This window comes from Humulus lupulus, chromosome 7 (genome assembly GCF_963169125.1).
Source record: "Humulus lupulus chromosome 7, drHumLupu1.1, whole genome shotgun sequence".
Lineage (NCBI taxonomy): Eukaryota > Viridiplantae > Streptophyta > Magnoliopsida > Rosales > Cannabaceae > Humulus > Humulus lupulus.
The window spans coordinates 192253969-192273450 of NC_084799.1; the positions used below are offsets into that span (position 1 = coordinate 192253969).

At 41.8% G+C, this 19482-nt stretch overlaps 1 protein-coding gene and 1 long non-coding RNA gene across 2 annotated transcripts; both read left to right on the forward strand.

Moving 5' to 3' along the window:
- The first annotated feature begins 6398 nt into the window (after nucleotides 1-6398).
- LOC133790063 (grpE protein homolog 2, mitochondrial-like) lies at nucleotides 6399-8204 on the forward strand. Its single transcript, XM_062227652.1, has 3 exons — nucleotides 6399-6626; nucleotides 7732-7924; nucleotides 8009-8204. Exons 1-3 carry the CDS (start codon nucleotides 6420-6422, stop codon nucleotides 8104-8106), a joined length of 498 nt encoding a protein of 165 aa, XP_062083636.1. The 5' UTR covers nucleotides 6399-6419; the 3' UTR covers nucleotides 8107-8204.
- A 124-nt stretch (nucleotides 8205-8328) lies between these two features.
- On the forward strand, nucleotides 8329-8991 carry LOC133790065 (uncharacterized). Its single transcript, XR_009873871.1, has 2 exons — nucleotides 8329-8490; nucleotides 8803-8991. It is a non-coding gene; the product is annotated as an uncharacterized LOC133790065 (long non-coding RNA).
- The last annotated feature ends 10491 nt before the right edge of the window (nucleotides 8992-19482 follow it).

Sequence of the window (19482 nt, forward strand, 5' to 3'; positions counted from 1 at the left end):
CTTCGGTCTTGGCCATCGCTCCGGAGAGGTGCCATAGCTCCGGGACTTAGGCAATATGTAGAGGAATCTAGCCCAAAACTAGAGTCGGATCCAGAACTTGCACCAGCTCGGGAAGTAATCGACTTAGATTCTCCGCAGGATCTCTGGTGCCGATGGTCATAACCATATTTTCTTCTTCTAGCTCGGGGGGTAGGATCCCTTTTTAGTATATATATATATACATACTTGAATTTCTCTTTTTCCCCCTTTGTTTTGGTTTTTGCATGACTGCTAACTTCTGTACTAACCCTGTCTTTGTTTTGACAGAAGAGATGTCTCAGCCCGAAGAGAGTCTGTGAGGTGTGTTCGCCGGGGGGAACCCCTCAGCTGGGGCCGTTGGGCCAAGAATGAAGAGGCTCCGGACGTCTAAGCATGGCACCGGGACCCCAACTAAGTCTCCTGCAAAGGAGAAGGAGCAGCCCCCAATCGCCTAGGTCGCGGGAACCGTTCCTCCTGCTGCGGGGGGGAGCAACATGCCCCCACCCCCTCCGCGAGCTCTGGCCCCCGCCCAGGACGCAGGGGCGGAGCTCGAAGCTTCGACGATTGTACCCTCCGAGGTACGCATCCCAGTCAATCCCCAAGACCTGGAGAAGATCCCAGAGGCCTTCCGGGGAACGGTGTATGAGTCGGCGAACTACGCCGTCAGCCACATATACAAGTTCAACGAGAAGGAGCTCCAAGCCATCGAAACCAGGAGCCCGGTGGGCGTGCTGGAGTCTTCACTGGGCATGGCCCTCACGGTGAGCTGACCTTACCCTTTTGTGGTTTTTTATTACCATGCATTGCCCTGTGTTTCTTTTCTCCCTTCTCTTTTTTTTTCTATGGCAATTGCCTCTCCATTTTTGCAGAGCGCCGTTGCCCTTCATCGGAGCATCGCCAGGACCAAAAATCAGCTCGAGGAGATAAGGAATGAGCACCAGGCGGCCGTGGCCACCCACCAGGCTTCTCTGCAGGCGGCTAAGGATGCCTTGGCGGCATCGCAGGCCGAGCTGGAAGAGAATCGCCCAAAGCTTCAAGAGCTCGAGACCGCCCTCGCCACTGCGTGGGCAGACCTAGATGCCACGAAGGCGGAGGCCAAGGCCGAGCTGGCGACCGAGCAGGAAACTTCAGAGGCCGCCATGAAAGACATGTTCTACCATTGCTGGGCCTATAACCATGACACCGACTTCTCCTTCCTGGCAGCGAACATCTAGGAGCGCTTGCTGGTGAAGTTCAAAGCTCGCCTCGATAAAGAAGCGCCCTCCGAGGCCGGGGAAGGCTCCTGCGCAGCTGAGCTGGGCGAGACGGCGACCTCCACGGGGCCACCTGGCGGAGCTTAGGGCCTTCCCCCTCGTGCCCTTTCCTTCAATATTCTTAATTTAATTTTTTTTGTGTAACCTTTGCATGAGGTGCTTCAACCTCGAGACAATTTAACTCAATTTTATTTTTAATTGATATACTGACCTTTGCCTCTGCGCACATTAGTTACTATTTTTGAAAAACTTAGTTCGCGTTAATCTTTATCTATATCTCGAGCTCTTTAAGAAGAACAGCGATCAATAGATTTAAATCAACTTCTAAGTTTTATGACCTCGTTGTATCTAGGGGCTTAATTTGAAAACTTAGTTCGTGTTAATTTTTATCAATATCTCGAGTTCTTTAAGAAGAACAACGATCAATCGATATGAATCAACTTCTAAGCTTTATGACCTGGTTATATCCAGGGACTTAATTTGAAAACTTACTTCGTGTTAATTTTTATCAATATCTCGAGCTCTTTAAGAAGAACAACGATCAATCGATATGAATCAACTTCTAAGTTTTATGACCTGGTTATATCCAGGGACTTAATTTGCAAACTTAGTTTGTATTAATTTTTATCAATATCTCGAGCTCTTTAAGAAGAACAACGATCAATCGATATGAATCAACTTCTAAGCTTTATGACCTGGTTATATCTAGGGACTTAATTTGAAAACTTACTTCGTGTTAATTTTTATCAATATCTCGAGCTCTTTAAGAAGAACAATGATAAATCGATATGAATCAACTTCTAAGCTTTATGACCTGGTTATATCCAGGAACTTAATTTGAAAACTTAGTTCGTGTTAATTTTTATCAATATCTTGAGCTCTTTAAGAAGAACAACGATCAATCAATATGAATCAACTTCTAATTTTTATGACCTGTTTATATCCAAGATATGACTTAGTTCGCGTTAATCCCTATCAATATCTCGCGTATTTTAGGAAAAACAACGGTCAATCGATATGAATCAACTTCTAAGTCATTAAGGTGACATGGTTATATCCAGGTACCATATGCCCCCCAAGTAACTGGGAAAGGGTCTTTCGTGGTTACTTAAGATTACACTTGAAAATACGTACAAATATAAACAAAAGTTGATTCTCGTTGCTTAATACATAAAAAATGGCCTTTTAGGTCTTACAAGGGAATTATTGATAGTATTTCTTCAAATGGATGGCGTTCCAAGTCCGTAGGACTGCCCCTCCATCCAGACGAGCTAACTTATAAGTTCCCTCCTTAATGACCTCGATGACTTGATATGGTCCTTCCCAGTTCGGTCCCAAGACTCCATCTTTGGGGTCCTTACTGGCCAAGAAAACTCTCCTGAGGACCAGGTCGCCAACGCTAACACTACTAGAAAATTGTACTTAGATGACGCACATGAGACGACATTTTTAGTAGAATAGTCGTCTCATGTTAAAAGTAGAGATGAGACGACAAACTATCTAAAACTGTCGTGCCATTCAAACCAAAGATTACATGAGATGACTGTTCTATAGAGATTGTTGTCACGTATCTACCTTTAACACGAGAAGATGGTTCTAATAGAAACGTTGTCTCTATGCAACCCAATTTTTTTTTGCATTAATTAAATTTGTATATTTTAATATGAATTAATAAATATACTTAATCTATTATGCAAATATATTTATAAAAAATAATTAATAATTAATAATTCAAATTTAAATTTAAACTAGTTATTTAATATTAATTGTTAACTTATTTAATAATATTATATTAATAATACTAAAAGATAAAAATTAATTAAAAAAAAGTCATACTTCTATTAGTTATATATACTTCCATTAACAGTACTTTTAAATTAAAACCATAATGTTTTTAAACTAATAAAATATAATATATAAAAAGAAATTGAAAAAAAATACTAATGTGTGAAAGAAACCCTCTCTTGTGCACAAGACAATAGCACAACCCTTTGCCATAACAGCGACCAGCGACAATCCAACAATCGACGACAACTAGGGAGAACGGCGACAGCCCAGGTGACGACGGCGACGACGGATCCTTCCCTGCGTACGAGCAAACCCTAATCTGCTTGTGGTCCAACCCATCTCTGGCCTAAAGCTCCGGCGTCTTCGCGCCTAATTCTCAATCCGGCCGTTCGATCGTCACCCTCCACCCATCTCCGGCGTAAAGCTCTTCTTGCTGCCCTATACCTGCTTCTCTATCTTCGTCATAGTGATAGCCACAAGACTTTGGGTATTTTCTTTTTTTCTTTCTTTCTCTGGACTGAGTTTTTTGGTTTAAATACTAAAGATTTTATTGAATATGTGTTTCTTTGAATGGGATGTTCCATTATCGTGATTCAATTTTGTGAATAAGATTCATTTTTGAGAATATAATAGTATTCAATGTTAAATATATATGTCAGTATAGATGGTTAACGTTATTGACAGAGATTTCATCTTTGAGAATATTGGAAAAATTTTGTGAAACTGGTAGAATTAGGAGGGTATCTTTGTGCTACATGCCTTTTCTTTCCACATGATAATGTGAACCATGTTGACATCTTGATGATGAAGGAATATGGGGTAGACTCTTGGACTAAGTTGTTCTCAGGGATGCCATCAAATGTGACTGGCTATTTTGAATATGTGATGCCACTTAAGTATTCAAAGAGTGGTCATCATGTTCTCTTGCATCAGGATGGTGAGACATATCTTTTGTACGATATCGATATGAATAGGACTAATAATGTGGGCAAGATTTCTGGCGTTCCTAGAAATTTTGATACGTGTGTGTGTGAGGAGCCTTGTTGGACTTGGGGTTGGTGATGAGGATAACCCTGCGAAGAAAATAGCGGTTATTAAGAACAAGAAAAAGGAGGAGAAGCAGCAATTGAGTAGGAAGAAGCGACAATCCTTACTCATTCTCCATTTTCATTTGTTTATTAGTCTTTTGTTGTGTTCTGTTGTTTAATGTAAGATGGAGTTTTAGCTCTACTAAAAAGATGTCATTTTTTTTTTGGATTGTGGCTTTGGGTAATGCTATATATCTTGTTGAACCTTTTGTGTAGAGATGAGTGTAGGGATGATTTTCTGTCCAAGGGATTTAAATTAATGTTATAAAAATTGCACAAAGATTGGACACAAAGGAACATTTTAAACAGAGGTTATAGAGCCAGAATTGAAGTTACTAATATGGTCCTATGATCTTGCTTAATCTCTCTTGGTGCCTTTGTTTGTTTTAGGCTGGTGGTACTGCAGGGTTTTTCCTAGGCTTTAGCTGATGTAGTTGCCTCTTTGGGGGAGGAGTTAAAGTTGAGTGAACAAAACTTAGAGACTAAGTCAAACTTTTGCTACATATTGTTTTCCTTGTTTTAGTATTAATCTAGTAATTATTATAGGACCGTGTTATAATGTTCATACTACTTTTGAAATCTAGAATGTTATGGTTCAAGTCTAATGTGATTTTGATGGTTTGGTTGTGAATGTAATAGTAAGACATGCCATGCCTTGAATGATTTTATTTGAACTATTTCCCATGACTAGGATATGTAATGATTTTAGTTTCCCTCACTTCCTGGACTGCCGCCGCCGGAGCAGCCTCCGCAGAGGACCCCGTCACCGGTATCAAACGTACCTCTGAAGGTTCCTTCTGCTTGCTTTTATATCTTTTGGTCTTAGTTACCCCTGCAATATTTTTCTCATACAGGATATTTTCTGTTTGGGTTCTGGGAATATAGTGAGATTTTTCTGTTACTTTTTTTAAATTCGTGGATTTATTGTTTTTCGATAACTTAAATTTGGCATATTTAGCATTTTTTGTTTGAATTAGAATAGAAGGTTTTGGATTTCTTGTACATTGTCTCGTTTGGAAATGAATCGTTTGATTTTTGGTAGCTTCGTAATATCTGTTATCTTTATCTCTCTTCACTCATGAAGAGATTGTTTGCCTTTAGTTTTGATTTGAGAGTGGACTTCGTTTGCAGTGTTCGCTAGTTTTGACTATTTAAGTGACGATTACTCTTTGCTTTGGACCACATTCAAAGGGGGGTTTAGATTGTCAAGAATTGTCTATTGGTTCTCTTAAGCACCACATTGGGAGCTCATGTGTTTTGTTATCGTTGTTTGGTTGAGATTTGACCTTGTTTTTTAAGATGGCTCTAGGATTTTCTGTAGACTGTAGTAACATTTATTTCTCATTCATTGAATTAATTTTATTATACTAAAATGTACTTTTTTCTTATATTGCCGATCCTGGAGGAGCAAAGTAAAGTATCTTTTAAATTCGGTTGAAAATTGAAGTTGAGGAAAAGTTTTATGATCGTTTCCCTTTTATGATATATTGTTGTTCCTATACTATGTAGAAAACCACAAAAGGCTATGTAATAATGTATTCGGCCATGCCAACTAGATCTTTATGACGGCATTATGATTCCATAAGAATGTCTCGTAGCCGTTATTTTTCTTAATTTCAGCGAGCCATATCTAGTTATTTTATGGAGCAAATTCAAGTATAAGCTTTATATCATTATCCATGATAGACAGCTTGGACCCTTAATATTTTCTGTTATGATTTTATTTTAAAGCTTGTTTTTGTGTGTGTGGTATTGATGTCAATTCATCTTTATCATGGGATGATTTTTACGTACTGAACTGGCAATTATAAATTGAATGAAAGAGGATTTTAAGCACTTTAGGGTCGTTCTTATTTATCTTATTGGAGATGGTAATGCAAGTGTAGAGATTTTGAGTGGCCAGCTTGCAAATTTTGGGTGCTGGATGTGGGAAATCTGGAAAGTAACAAGTATATATTGCCAATATATGTTTACTAATATGAAAAGAACTAGATATTTTTATTAAAAAGGTAAAAATGGGGTGGATTCTCTATTTTGTTTGCTATTTAATTCCTAAATTTAAAACCTAGTTATCAACTACATGTTTTCTGCATACAGTTTTGTAGAAAGTTTGAGTTTATGTATGTATAACCAAGTATGTTCTTCTCTATTAAGTACTTTTTAACTATAGCTATATAGTAACTATTATATTTCCTTGGTTTTTTTTGTGTATACTTGTCTACTATGTACTATAGCACTGTATCTTCCAACTGTTTTGGGTGCCCATAATACAATGGGGCAAGAAGCTTGGTATTCTGCAAATGCTTTGGCCAAGCGCTTTAGATACGAGAGTGCAAGCAATTTTCCTATATATCCACAAAGCCCAGGAGAGAAGGATTGTGTCCACTATATGCAAATAAGAACCTGTATATTTGGAGATAGCTGCAAATTTGACCATCCTATTTGGGTTCCTGAAGGTGGAATCCCAGATTGGAAAGAGGTGACCGTTTATTACTATATTTATTTATTTATTAGAGTAAACATATATGTTATGATATAATAGTTTTTCCTTTAAAATGCTACTACTCAGATAACTATTGCGTTTTATGAGAGAATAGACCCTATATTATAGTTTTGGATTTAATATTTCATTGAAATATCATATTCGGAAGATTCAATTTATCTATGTTGTGTGAAAAGTAAGGGAATACATCCAGTCTGACTTTTTCTTTCCCTATTATTTTTGAAACTATGCAATATGAATGCTTATGTATAACAATTGTATATCTATATTTAGTTTCATGTAAATTATAATATTCTACATAAACCCTGCTTTATGCAAACCTTAGAAAAAAATGGTCGCTGATGGATGTTCTTAAAGTTGTCTACTTCTTTCGCCCCCCTCCTTTTTGTTTTGTTGGTGGTGTGGCGGTGTCTTTTGCTCTCCTTATTTTATTGAATTTCTTTCTTTGGGTTTTTGGGGGGTGACCAAGTGGAATTATAACACGTGAATACAGCTTATAATAGTGATATAAGAATTATAACAATTGGAATTATAACCGAGATGGTTTTGTTTTGGTCCCCATGCATAAGATTGCACATATTATATGGTAAGCTTTTGAAACTATTCTCCGTTATTCCTTGGACATTAATGCTATGAAACTTTCACTTACTATAAGGACAAAAGTAATTTCATACAATTTCTTCATTTAGTTCCTTTATTTGATTAATGTCAATAACAAATTTTGAGGGGAATACTTGATTGGCTTTCTGGGCTTCTTTCAGATTGTTACATTATATGTATATGTGCAGGCTTCATGATTACTACAATGTCTGAAGTACAGATTTTTAGTTTCTAATTTTTTGTTTTAATGTGTTCGCTTAATTAAATATAGTTTTATGGTTATATTTACAACTTTAGCTTATATAGCTGAGGTTCTTATTAACTTTCATCTTACTTATGTATCTAACCGTTGTATTAGCTTATGTATCTAACCATTGTGTTTGCTGAAGTTTAAAGGGTTGTGCTTTCAAAATTTAAGTTGTGTTCCGAAATTTTTAAAGCTATCTAATTTATTGTATTTGGGTTTTTTCTTCTTCTTTAGTTCGCTCCTGGCCAGGTGTCTCTATTCCATCTGAGTTCTTCTCCTTTTCAAAGATTTGGTTTTGCTTCTTCTGCGTCCCCCGAGACTTCTGAAAAAGAACATGGGAGTAATTCAGAGAATAATGGAGATGCTAAAGCCTCCAGTCAAGCCACCTCTGAGCAGAGTGATGTTGTTGATCAGACAAAAGAATCAGGTTCTATATCAGATTCTCAGTTTACTATGTCTAATAATGTGAAAACAAGGAGAAGAACTAAATGAACAACATTTTCTAATTCAGATTCCGACGAGGATTTGAGTGTAGATGATCTGGTGAAACTTGTGGCTGAGAAGGAAGAGCTTTCGAAGCAGAAGCATAAAGAGATTGAAAAAATGTAAGATAAAGTCCACAGAAGCTATGCAAAAATGGAGAATGTCATGGACAGGACACGACGTGAAGCAGAGAACTCGAAAAAATTTGCCATTCAGGTTTGGTACCAAAGCTTATTTGCATATATATCTTATTTTCACATTAAAGTTTCCTCGTTCAAAATAGTAGGTTTGGTACGCCTGTTGAAGTCTTAGCTTGACAAATTGCTTGAAATCTTGTTGCAAAATTTTGTAAAGAGTCTACTTGATGTTGCAGACAATTTAGGACGAGCTTCTTCAGTTGTCAAAGAAAGTTTTTCAAAGATTGACACATCTAAGGATTCATCTGGGGCTGCTCCACTTTTAAAAACACTTCTAGTGGGTGTTGAAATGACAGAAAAACAACTTGTAGAGGTAAATGATATCATCTTCACCACAAGACACCTCTCAATATCAAATCATTCGTAGATGAAGTTTCTTGTTTTTTACTTTTTATAAGTTCAGGGGACATACTGTTAGATGTTCGAATATTTTGCTTTTCATTTAATTTAAGTCAAACATTGTCAGTAGAGTGCAACTTTTATATCATAAGGATGGTGAATGACTATTGCTTGAATGAGACACCCATGTTATAGCTAACTAGTAATGTAACTGTATTTATTATTATTGAACTACAATTCTATTGAATTTAATTTATGATTTAGTTTTCTATTATGTGTTTTGTAGTGTGGTGGGAAAAATACATATACACTTGGCGAAATTAATGAAATTCGAAATGAATAGGCAACCAAGCTTCTTGAGCGGACGAGTCATAGCTAGAGTAACTTTTGAAATCAGAATTAAAAAATATACTAATTGTAGTTTTTAGTTAGCACTTACATAGTTATTCCAAGTCTATATTTTGATCTTGCAATTTTTAGATTTTGAACATACTGAGTTGTATTGATTTTTTCTGCCTATTGATTCTATTTGAACTATGTTGTAATTACACAGGAAATTATGAACGAATATAGTATTGAAAATAGAGAAATGAAAAAATTATCATATTCTACATGGGACGTCGGTCTCCACAAAACTGTCGTCTTATGTATTGCAGGGGACGATGTTTACACATAAATTGTCATCTCATGTACTGCAGGAGGATGACGCATGAGTAGGAACTGTCATCTCATTTACTGCAGTGGATGACGTTTACACATAAACTGTCGTCTCATGTACTACAACAGAGAACGTTTGTATAGGAACTATTGTCTCATGTATGACGGGAGATGACTCTTTTATTTAAACTGTTGTTTCATGCTTTACATGGCATGACATTGCATGGGATGACGGTATTAGAACCGACGTATGAGAGTCCATACGATGGTTTAAAACCATCGTCCAATGTCAATTTTGTAGTAGTGTAAATGCGCGATTCTTGACTTTTGAGTTGAAATAACAAGTGATTTTTTGCTGATAATGTGCGAGCTGGAGCTGCAAATCTTCTCCTCTTTCATCAATCAAGTCTAGGGAAGTGCAAAGTAGCTCGTGGTTGCGATCTTGGTCGTATGCCTGGACCCTATGCGAAAGCACCTTAACCTCCACAGGTAGGACTGCCTCACTCCCAAAGGTCAAGGAAAAAGGAGTATGACCTGTAGGAGTCCGATGCGAGGTCCGGTACGCCCAGAGGACCTGGGGGAGCTGTTCCGGCCAGACCCCCTTCGCTTCATCTAGTCTCTTCTTGAAGCTCACCTTAAGAGTCTTGTTGACAGCCTCGACCTGGCCGTTCGCTTGAGGATAGGCCACGGAGGAGAAACTTTTCTCAATTCCGTACCTTTCGCAAAATTCGGTAAATAGGTCGTTGTCGAACTGAGTCCCATTGTCGGAGACAATCTTCTGGGGTAGACCGAATCGACAGATAATGCTCTTAACCACGAAGTCAAGGACTTTTTTGGAAGATATCGTTGCCAGAGGTTCTACCTCAGCCCACTTCGTAAAGTAGTCAATGGCCACCTCGGCGTAACGGACCCTGCCCTTTCCAGTAGGGATGGTGCCAACCAAGTCGATCCCCCAAACTGCAAACGGCCATGGGGAAGAGATCATCTTTAGCTCGACTGGGGGAGCTCGGGCAACTGTGGCGAATCACTGGCACTTGTCGCACTTCTTAACGTATGAGATTGAGTCTTTGGACAGAGTTGGCCAGTAATAACCTTGCCTCAGGACCTTTAAGGCCAGGCTTTGCCCCCCAATGTGACCTCCACCAAAACCTTCATGCACCTCCTGCAGGATGGCCTTTGCTTCGCCTGGAAGAACACATTGCAGGAGAGGTAGGGACTGCCCACGTCGGTACAACACCCCATCTACTACAGTGTACCTGGGAGCTTGATACAGAACTCGTCGTGCATCATTATGCCCTTCAGGTAGCTTTCCCTCGACGAGATACTCAAGGAAGGGGGTCATCCAGGTCGGCCTGGCGTCAATCATCTCGACCTCCGCCCTGGCTTCTTCTATACTTGGTTTCTCCAAGAATTCTACCGGCACTAACCCCAAGGTCTCCGTTTCCCCAGAGGTGGACAGCTTGGCGAGAGCGTCTGCGTTAACGTTATGCTCTCGAGGTATCTGCTTGATCGAACCCCGCCCGAACGCGGACAGCTCAACCTTTACCCTTGCTAGATAGGCAGCCATCTTAGGTCCCCGTGCTTGATACTCACCCAGAACCTGGTTTACCACGAGCTGGGAGTCACTGAAGCACTGGACGGAGCTCGCCTTTAGCTCTTGAGCTATCCTTAGCCCGGCCAGCAAAGCTTCGTATTCGGCCTCGTTGTTGGAGGCCTTGAACCCGAACCTCAGAGTCTTCTACAGGATCCTCCCAGAATCCTGTGCACTCGGCTACAAAATCGGCCAAGGCCTGACTCTTTATAGCAGTTCGCAGAGTGTACAGAATCTCGAACTGGCTGAGTTCGATTGCCCACTTTAACAAGCATCCCGATGCTTCAGGTTTTTGCAAAACCTGCCTTAAAGGCTGATCGGTCATGACGTGTATGGAGTGGGACTGGAAGTACGGCCTGAGCTTTCGCGAGGCCGTGATTAGGCAGAATGCCAATTTCTCCATCAATGGGTACCGGGATTCAGCCCTGAGAAGTCTCTTGTTGATGTAGTAGACTGGCTTCTGAATCTAGTCTTCTTCCCAGGCCAATAAGGCACTGGCTACATCCTCCGTGACAGCCAGGTAGAGAAAAAGAGGCTCTCCTGCTTTTGGTTTGGATAGTACGGGTGGCTCGGCCAGATGTGCCTTCAGGTCGAGGAAAGCGCTTTCGCATTCTTCTGTCCATTCGAACTTCTTATTTCCTCGGAGCAGGTTGTAGAACGGCAAACACTTATCGGTGGACTTGGAAATAAACCGATTAAGAGCTGCCACTCTTCCTGTTCGGCCTTGGACATCTTTGCGCGACCTGGGTGGGGGAAGCTCGAGCAATGATCTGATCTTGTCGGGGTTAGCCTCGATTCCTCGGGTATTGACGATAAAACCCAGGAATTTTCCCGATGCGACCCCGAAAGTGCACTTCTGGGGATTTAGCCTCATGCTGTACTCCTGTAGGATCTTGAAGCATTCTTCCAGGTCGGAAACATGGTTATCGGCAGTCTTTGACTTGACTAGCATGTCATCGACGTACACTTCCATGTTTTTTTCGATCGGGCCTGCAAACATTCTATTCACCAACCTTTGATACTTAGCTCCGGCGTTCTTCAATCCGAAGGTCATGACCTTGTAACAATAAACGTTAGTCGGGGTCATGAAACTGGTGTGCTTCTGGTCTGCCGGATTCATGGCAATCTGGTTGTAGCCTGAGTACGCATCCATAAAGGACATGAGCTCGTGCCCCGCCGTGGCATCCACCAACTGGTCAATCCTTAGCAATGGAAAACAATCCTTGGGGCAGGCTTTATTCAGGTCAGAGAAGTCGATGCAGGTCCGCCATTTCCCGTTGGGCTTCGGGACCAGCACGGGGTTGGCGACCCAAATTGGAAACTTGGCTTCACTGATAAAGCCACATTTTTTGAGCCGGGCCACCTCTTCCTCCAAGGCTTCAGCTCGGGTTGTTCCTAGGCGTCTCTGCCTCTGGGACTTTGCAGGAACGCTTTTATCCAGATGAAGTGTGTGCATGACGACACTCGGGTTGATTCCCACCATGTCCTCGTGTGACCACGCAAACTCATCTAGGCTATCTCGCAGAAATCTGACTAGCTCCGCCTTCCTCTCCCTGTAGAGGTTTTTTCCGAGCTTGACCGTTCGTGATGGATTATGCAGATCAATGTTTACCTCCTTGAGCTCCTCAATAGCTTGGACCTCGGATCTGTCCTCGCCTATTCGGGGGTCAATGTCCTCACTTAAGACGATATTTTCCCCTTCGGTGCTTTGAGGTTTTTCAATCTCAGGATCGGCTAAGGGTTCCTGAGATTTCTCTTCACCACCTTGGATGGCCATTGCCAGCTGCCCGGGTTTGGATTTTCCCTTCATGGGAATGCTGTAGCATTCCTTGGCAGCGAGCTGATCTCCACGGACAGTGCATATTCCCGTGGTAGCAGGGAACTTCATCGCGAGGTGGCGAATGGACGTGACGGCCTCAAAAGCTATGAGCGTAGGTCGTCCCAAAATTGCGTTGTACGCGGCGGAGCAGTCAATGACCACGAACTTGAGGAGTTTTGAGACTGTTCGGGGTCCTTCTCCCAAGGTGATCACTAGCTCGATCGTCCCTATGGCCGCCGATCCTTCTCCCGAAAAACCATACAACATCATGGAGGTCGCCTTCAGCTCGACGACAGTCAAACCCATCTTTTCTAAAGAGGACCGGAATTGGAGGTTCACTGAGCTCCCATTGTCGATCAGCACCCTCCTAACCCTCTGATTAGCGAGTTGAACTGCTACGACCAGAGGGTCATTGTGTGGGAACTGGACATGGCCTGCATCATCTTCTGTAAAAATGATTGGTTGCCTCTCCAATCGCTGTTGCTTTGACAGGCGCTGCTCTGGGATGAACTCTTCTCCATTGTGTGCCTTAAGTTCGTTAACGTACCTCTTCTGGGAACCCCTGCTCGTGCCAGCCATATGCGGCCCTTCAAAGATGGTGGATATCTCCCCTCTTACCACGAGAGGGGGGACGTCCTGATCTACTCGAGACCCGGGCTGACTGGCCGAGACTTCCGAAGCAGGTCGACTTGCTGGAACCCTATTCCGCGCGTATTGAGCCAAGGGGCCGGCTCGGATGAGAGTCTCGATCTCATCTTTTAAATGCCTACAATCGTCGGTGTTGTGGCCAACATCGTTGTGAAAGCGGCAAAACTTGGAGGTGTCTCTCTTCCCCTTCTGGTGCATCAATGGCTCTGGTCTCTTCCAGGGGAGGCGAGTAGAGTTAGCTAGGAAGATATTCTCCCTAGACTGGGTGAGCTCTGTATAAGTCGCGTAGATGGGCTTGAACTTGTCCACAGACTTATTCTTCTTTTGGTCATGCTGGCTGCCTTCACCATTCCCCTTTCTTTTGCCTCCACCGAGCTGGTTGTTCTGTGTGATGTTTTGGGTCGCTGCCACGACCTCCGTCCCCACTCCAACGAGCTGATCAGGGACCTGACTGGTTCCTGCAGCTGAGGTGTAATGCCCCAAATTTCCTAATAAGGTTTAGGAACCTTGATTAGGAGGCCGGGAGGGCCATAATTAATTTATTATGATATTTAATGATTATATGCATGTTTATGTGAATTATATTATTATATGATGGTGAATGCATGCATGTGGGCTCAAATTTTAAATGCAAGGGCATTTTGGTAATTTGGCCACTGTGGGCGTACTTGTATATTTTGGGTGCATGGTTGAGATTAATTATAATTTTACCACATTGTATGTGGTTTGGTTCGAGCTTATCAACATGAGACGATCATGAGATGAAAGTGTTCGGTCTAGTCATAACGGGCTTAAGTTCGGGGCTCGGGGTGAGTCTCGGGGTGATGTTAATGATTAGAGCATTACCGGGAATTAAAGGGTAATGGGATATGATTTATTCGTATTTGGGAATTTTGAGATTAGAGGGAATTGGTGAGCGTTAATTATAATTAACGGCATAGGTTGGAAATGACGAATTTACCCTTGGGAGTGTTTAGAAGCTTTTAAATTGGTCTAGGGGCATTATGGTCTTTGACCTTAAGGATTTATATCAGCTTTAGGAATTTTAGAAGGCTGTGGATTGATATTAAAACAGAGCAAAACAGAGACGTTTCTTTCTTCTTCCCGTACACTACTTTTCTCCATTTTCTCCTTTGGGGTTTTCAGTTCCAAGTGGGGTTTCAAGCTAGGGAATTCAAGTGCTGAGATTGTGGACTTGGTTTAACCATTGAGGAAGGTTCAAAGCTGGTTTGAGGTGAGTTCCAATCTTATATTTTAAGGTGTGTTCTGTTTTTTTTTTAGTTAAGTTTTGAGTTTCTTAAGTTTTTAAGCTTAGGATTGGACTTTGTGAATTGTTGAGTTTTTGGTTGGTTTGAGCTTCAGGTTTTGGTGGTTTTGGACCATTGAGAAGTTTGGTAATATTGATTTGATGATTTGGAGATGTTTAGATGGGTTTTTGGAAGGTTTTAGAAGTGGAAAAAACGAAGAAAAATGGCTGGTGCGAAGTTGGGCCGCGGCCCTGTTCTTGGGTGCCGCGGCCCTAGCTTGAAGAAGGTGGTGGAGGCTCTGTCTGGGGGGCGCGCCGCGGCATGGTCCATGTAGGGCCGCGACCCTTAAGGGAAAAAAAATACTAAATGGTGGTTTTTGTGATGGGCACTTAACTCTAAGGGCCTAGGATCGATCCTACTACCTAGTTGAGTGGGATTCGGTGTTCCGGAGGCTTGGGTTGGGTTTGGAAGTATTTAATTACTCTTTTTGATGAGGTTTTATATTTGGTTATGACTAGGTGACCGCTAATGGACTAGAAGTGATCGTTCTCAAAGGTCGTTTCTTTTATTAATTCTCGCTCGAACCCAAGGTAAGAAAACTGCACCCCATATGTGACATGCATGGCTATGATTGATGCATGTTGGATGTTGAATGTGAACATTGTTAACGTAATGAATGCTTGGCAGTTTTGCCCCTTTGCATATGAATATTATTGAGGCATGCTGGTTGGTTAAGTGTGATGCATGTGATGCATGAGAAACATGTGATTAGGGCATGCCGTGAATGATGTATATGAGATTGGTCAGAGCTTGAGTCTCTGAGTTTGTGCATGATTATAATTATGCCAGCAATTGTTAAGTAAGCATGCTGAATGCCCTATTCTTGGTTAATTGGCATATGATACACATTGATAGCATTGCTTACCTGTGCATGGTACTGACTTATTAGTCAGGTTTGGCAAGGGTGCTAGTATCAACTGTGAAGCTGTGGCTTATTAGTCAGGTTCGGCAGTGGTACTGGGCACTGATCACGTTGAGCTGACTTATTAGTCAAGACGGCCTTAGCGTGTATCACGCAAGCCAACAAAGATTAGATTTAATCGACCACTAGCATTGAATGACTCAAGGAGCATTAATGCCTGACCGACCCTGAGGGTCGATGAACAAATAGAGCCTGGAGGCTAGTGGCTTACCTAGCAGCCACTCTCCCGCTACAAAACAGAGCCTGGAGGCTAGTGGCTTACCTAGCAGCCACTCTCCCGCTAGAAAAGAGAGCTTGGAGGCTAGTGGCTTACTTAGTAGCCACTCTCCCGCTAGAATCATGTGATGTGCACCAATTGGTTTGAAAGCTTTATGTTCAGTGTGATTATAATGATAATCATTTGATAATATATGTGAAAAGTTTTATGTTTTCTTGCTGGGCTTCGGCTCACGGGTGCTATGTGGTGCAGGTAAAGGCAAGAGGAAGCTGGACCATCCTTGAGTTGGAGAGCTTAGGTGATGACGTGTACATATGCAGCTGCTCGACCGCCACGGCCGAGGTTTAAAGTGGAACTAGGGTTGAACCCTGTTTTGCCGCTTAGAACGGCCTGTTGTAAATATTTTATGTAATAAACTCTGAAATTATATTTTTGGGATCCCAATGTATACAGTAAACGTTTTAGTGAAACGTTACATCTTAACCAAAATGTTTGATCCCTAAACCGCTAATCACACTTAGTTCACGATTTTGGCCAAATGACTCGATTAGCGAGTTTAGCACTGTTTACAAGGCACACCGTAACGGTCCCAGGAGTTGGGGCGTTACAACTTGGTATCAGAGCGAGCCAAGGTTTATGGTTCCTAAAGACAAGCTGGGCATGTACCCTCATCACTGAAGATAGCTTCACTCAAGGAGTGGTGACTATTTTTGTAAGCTATGTGTATAGCTGTTTAAATAAATGTGAATGCTTTACCTGTACTTTGTATTAGGGAGCATGAGATTCTGATGGAGCCTGGCTCTTGACTATATGATTATATGCTCCATGGAAATGTTTATGAACATGATTATTTGATTGCCTGCTCCATGAATATATAATTGTGTTATTTGCATGCTGGGATTTGAGGCATGGTTGAGTATTAAAAGAGCAGGGGCTGTGAATAATGCATGATGCCATGGGCATGTTTGTAGCACTGCAAGTGGTTTATGATTGTGGTATGGTAAGGTTTATCCCGTGGGAGAAAGCCCTTGATGTGGTTATTGTGACTAATGGATCAAGTTATTGACTGCAGATTGAATTAGCAGGTATATTCAAGGCAGATTATGAGGCCTGGTGATGATTATACAGGGGCTGGGAGTTACAGCCAGGGTATCGGTTCTTCGTCTGCATCTCTAAATGTTCAGCAGGCGCTTACAGATTTGCAATTAAGATTGCAGAGGCAGGAGGAAGAGATCAGGTATTTGAAGCAGCAGCGGGGTCTGTTGGGGAGTACCTCTTCCTTTGCTATGCCAGCGGTGGCAACAGTTTCAGCTCAGCCTAGGGTTGAGAACAGATGGGAATTTCTCTGTGGAAGATTCCTGAAGTTTTATCCTCCAATCTTTGAGGGAGGTTTAGATCCATTCAGAGCTGAGTAATGGATGGGTATGATCAGCTCCATTCTTGATAGTATGGGACTGGTAGGTCATGATAGAGTGATCTGTGCTACATGTGTACTGTGGGATGATGCCCGGACATGGTGGGAGGTAGTATCCCAGACACTAGACACAGCTGTGATGGACTGGAAAGAATTTAGGCAGCTGTTTAATGAGAAGTATTATTGTGATGTAGCTAAGACTGCCAAGATGAATGAGCTTCTGAATCTTGTTCAGGGCAATGCATCAGTGACTGAATATGTTACTAAATTTGATGAGTTGGCTAAGTTTGCCTTAGACATGGTACCTACAGATGTAGCTCGCAAGGAAAGGTTTGTTCAGGGGTTGAATCCTGGAATAGCTCAGGGCATTAGAGTTGCCCCAGTGAATGAAGTCTCTACCTATGCTCAGATGGTAGAGAAGGCTCTTGCTGTTGAGAGTATAGTAAGTGGGCAGCAGAGTGCTGGAGAGCATGGAGCCCAGATAGTGGTACCTCCACTTATTGGAACAAGTAAGAAAGAAAGCTGGAAAACTCGTCCAATATGTGCATGGTGTAGAAGGCGTCATCTGGGAGAATTCCGAGCAAGGTTATGTTTTGCTTGTGGCATGGTTGGACATTTCAAGAGGGATTGCCCAAATCGGGGGACGGAGCATAAGCTAAAGGGGATAGACAACTTGATTCCAACTCAAGTGCTTGTGTCAGAACAATCAGAGTCTGAGACTGAGACTAGCTCCTCGGGGATGACGGGTCAGTTTTCTAGTTTTGAGTTGTGAATTATGTTGTTTGGCTTTGGCACCATGCTTTTCTTTTGTTAGCATGTATATATAGAAGGGTATATGGATGGTATATGTGGACCACATGGTTACGTTGTGATGGGAAAAGTAATACGGTGTTGGTAGCCTAAGAGATAAGCTGAGTTATGGCAAGGACACATCAGGGATTCTGATAAAGCTGGTTATGACAGGCTTTAGTTTAATCCAGGGTTTGGTTGGTTGGGTAATTAAAGAATAGTTTTGAATGGCAAGGAAAGTGTAGTAATTCTTGAGCTTGTGAGCGGAAAGTCTTGTGACAATTGGCACTGTGCATGGATTTGATATGTTTATGATACCGGATGTGAGGGCTGGAGTTTGTGCAGGGAGGTGCATGGAACTCTTAGCCAGTGTGGTGGATACCACTTAGATTGTGTTAGTGAGATCAGGACAGACTCGCCTAGTCTGTCAGTTCTGAATGTATTTCCAAGTGGTCTGTCAGGCCTTCTTTTTATTAAAAGAAGATTGGAATGGTGATTGATTTAGTGCCAGAGATGGAATCAGATATAAATATTGTTTCGAGTGGCTCAGTGGAGTTGAAAGAATTAAAGAGTTGGTTGCTGAGTAAGATAGAACCCTTTAAGGTGGATCCGGGATCTGGTTAAGACCAGTTAGAGATCAGAGTGAGAAAAGTGTGTAAAGGATTGTGCTTGTATCAGATTAGAGCACTGAGGGTGCTGAGTATACCTTGGGAATTGGGTTGATATTAAGTGTTTGTGAACCAGATGAATGGTGCATTCAAGGATTTGGTTTGAATGGGATTTATGATCGTCTTAGACGATGGTATAGTGGTGTTTTCTCTGCGAAGAATTGCTAAGGGTGAAGAGTGCCTTGGGGACAGGAGTGTCCATGAATGGTAAAAAGATATTTTAGGTGCCTTGGGGAGAAAGTGCTGGGTTTTTATAGACCAGAACCAGTTAGTGGGTTGTTATGACATCCCAGTGATAGAGAAAAGTGATTGCCTATGTAACATGTTGACTAAAGAATCAGACCAGGACTGGGTAGAGTTTCTGGCGGGCTGAGTAGCCAATTTATTGTTTGGGATTATTATCTCGAGAAAGATAGAAAGGAAAGATGGTTAAGTGAGCCACAGACGAGCAAGATTGAATGGAAAGCTTTAGCTGGATTGGCTAAGGGTTGCATAATGACAGATGCGAATTTATGATGGTGTAAAGATCGGACTTGGGATCCGATGGACATTGAGATTAACTGAGAGATCTGGATGAATCTCATGCTATTCTGTAATTCATGTCATTCAGACATTGTGAAAGGGTAATATAATATGGAAATTTTATAGTGATGGCTTGAGATGAAGGGACATATATTAAGGCATGTGTAAAGCTCTTACCTGTTGGCAGGTCGAGGCAGTGTATAAGGAAACAGCAAGGCCAGTTCAGACTTTGGGTATTTCATAATGGGAAAAAGTGAGCATCGCGATGAGTTTCGCGGTGGGGTTTCCAGGTTAATGGATCGGTATGAAATGGGTACTAGGTCATTGTGGACAGGTAGTCCAAGTGAGTCTAGTGTATCAGTAAGGATAGGTGAATAGTACAGCTGATCTATATTTGAGTCTCCTTGTGAGA

Bases quoted from the DNA above. Each gene is read 5' to 3' on its own strand.
- LOC133790063 (XM_062227652.1), top strand. From the start codon at position 6,420: ATGGGGCAAGAAGCTTGGTATTCTGCAAATGCTTTGGCCAAGCGCTTT. The intron at 6,627-7,731 runs GTGACCGTTTAT...CTTCTTCTTTAG, and splicing joins GAATCCCAGATTGGAAAGAG to TTCGCTCCTGGCCAGGTGTC. The intron at 7,925-8,008 runs GTTCTATATCAG...TTTCTAATTCAG, and splicing joins TGATCAGACAAAAGAATCAG to ATTCCGACGAGGATTTGAGT.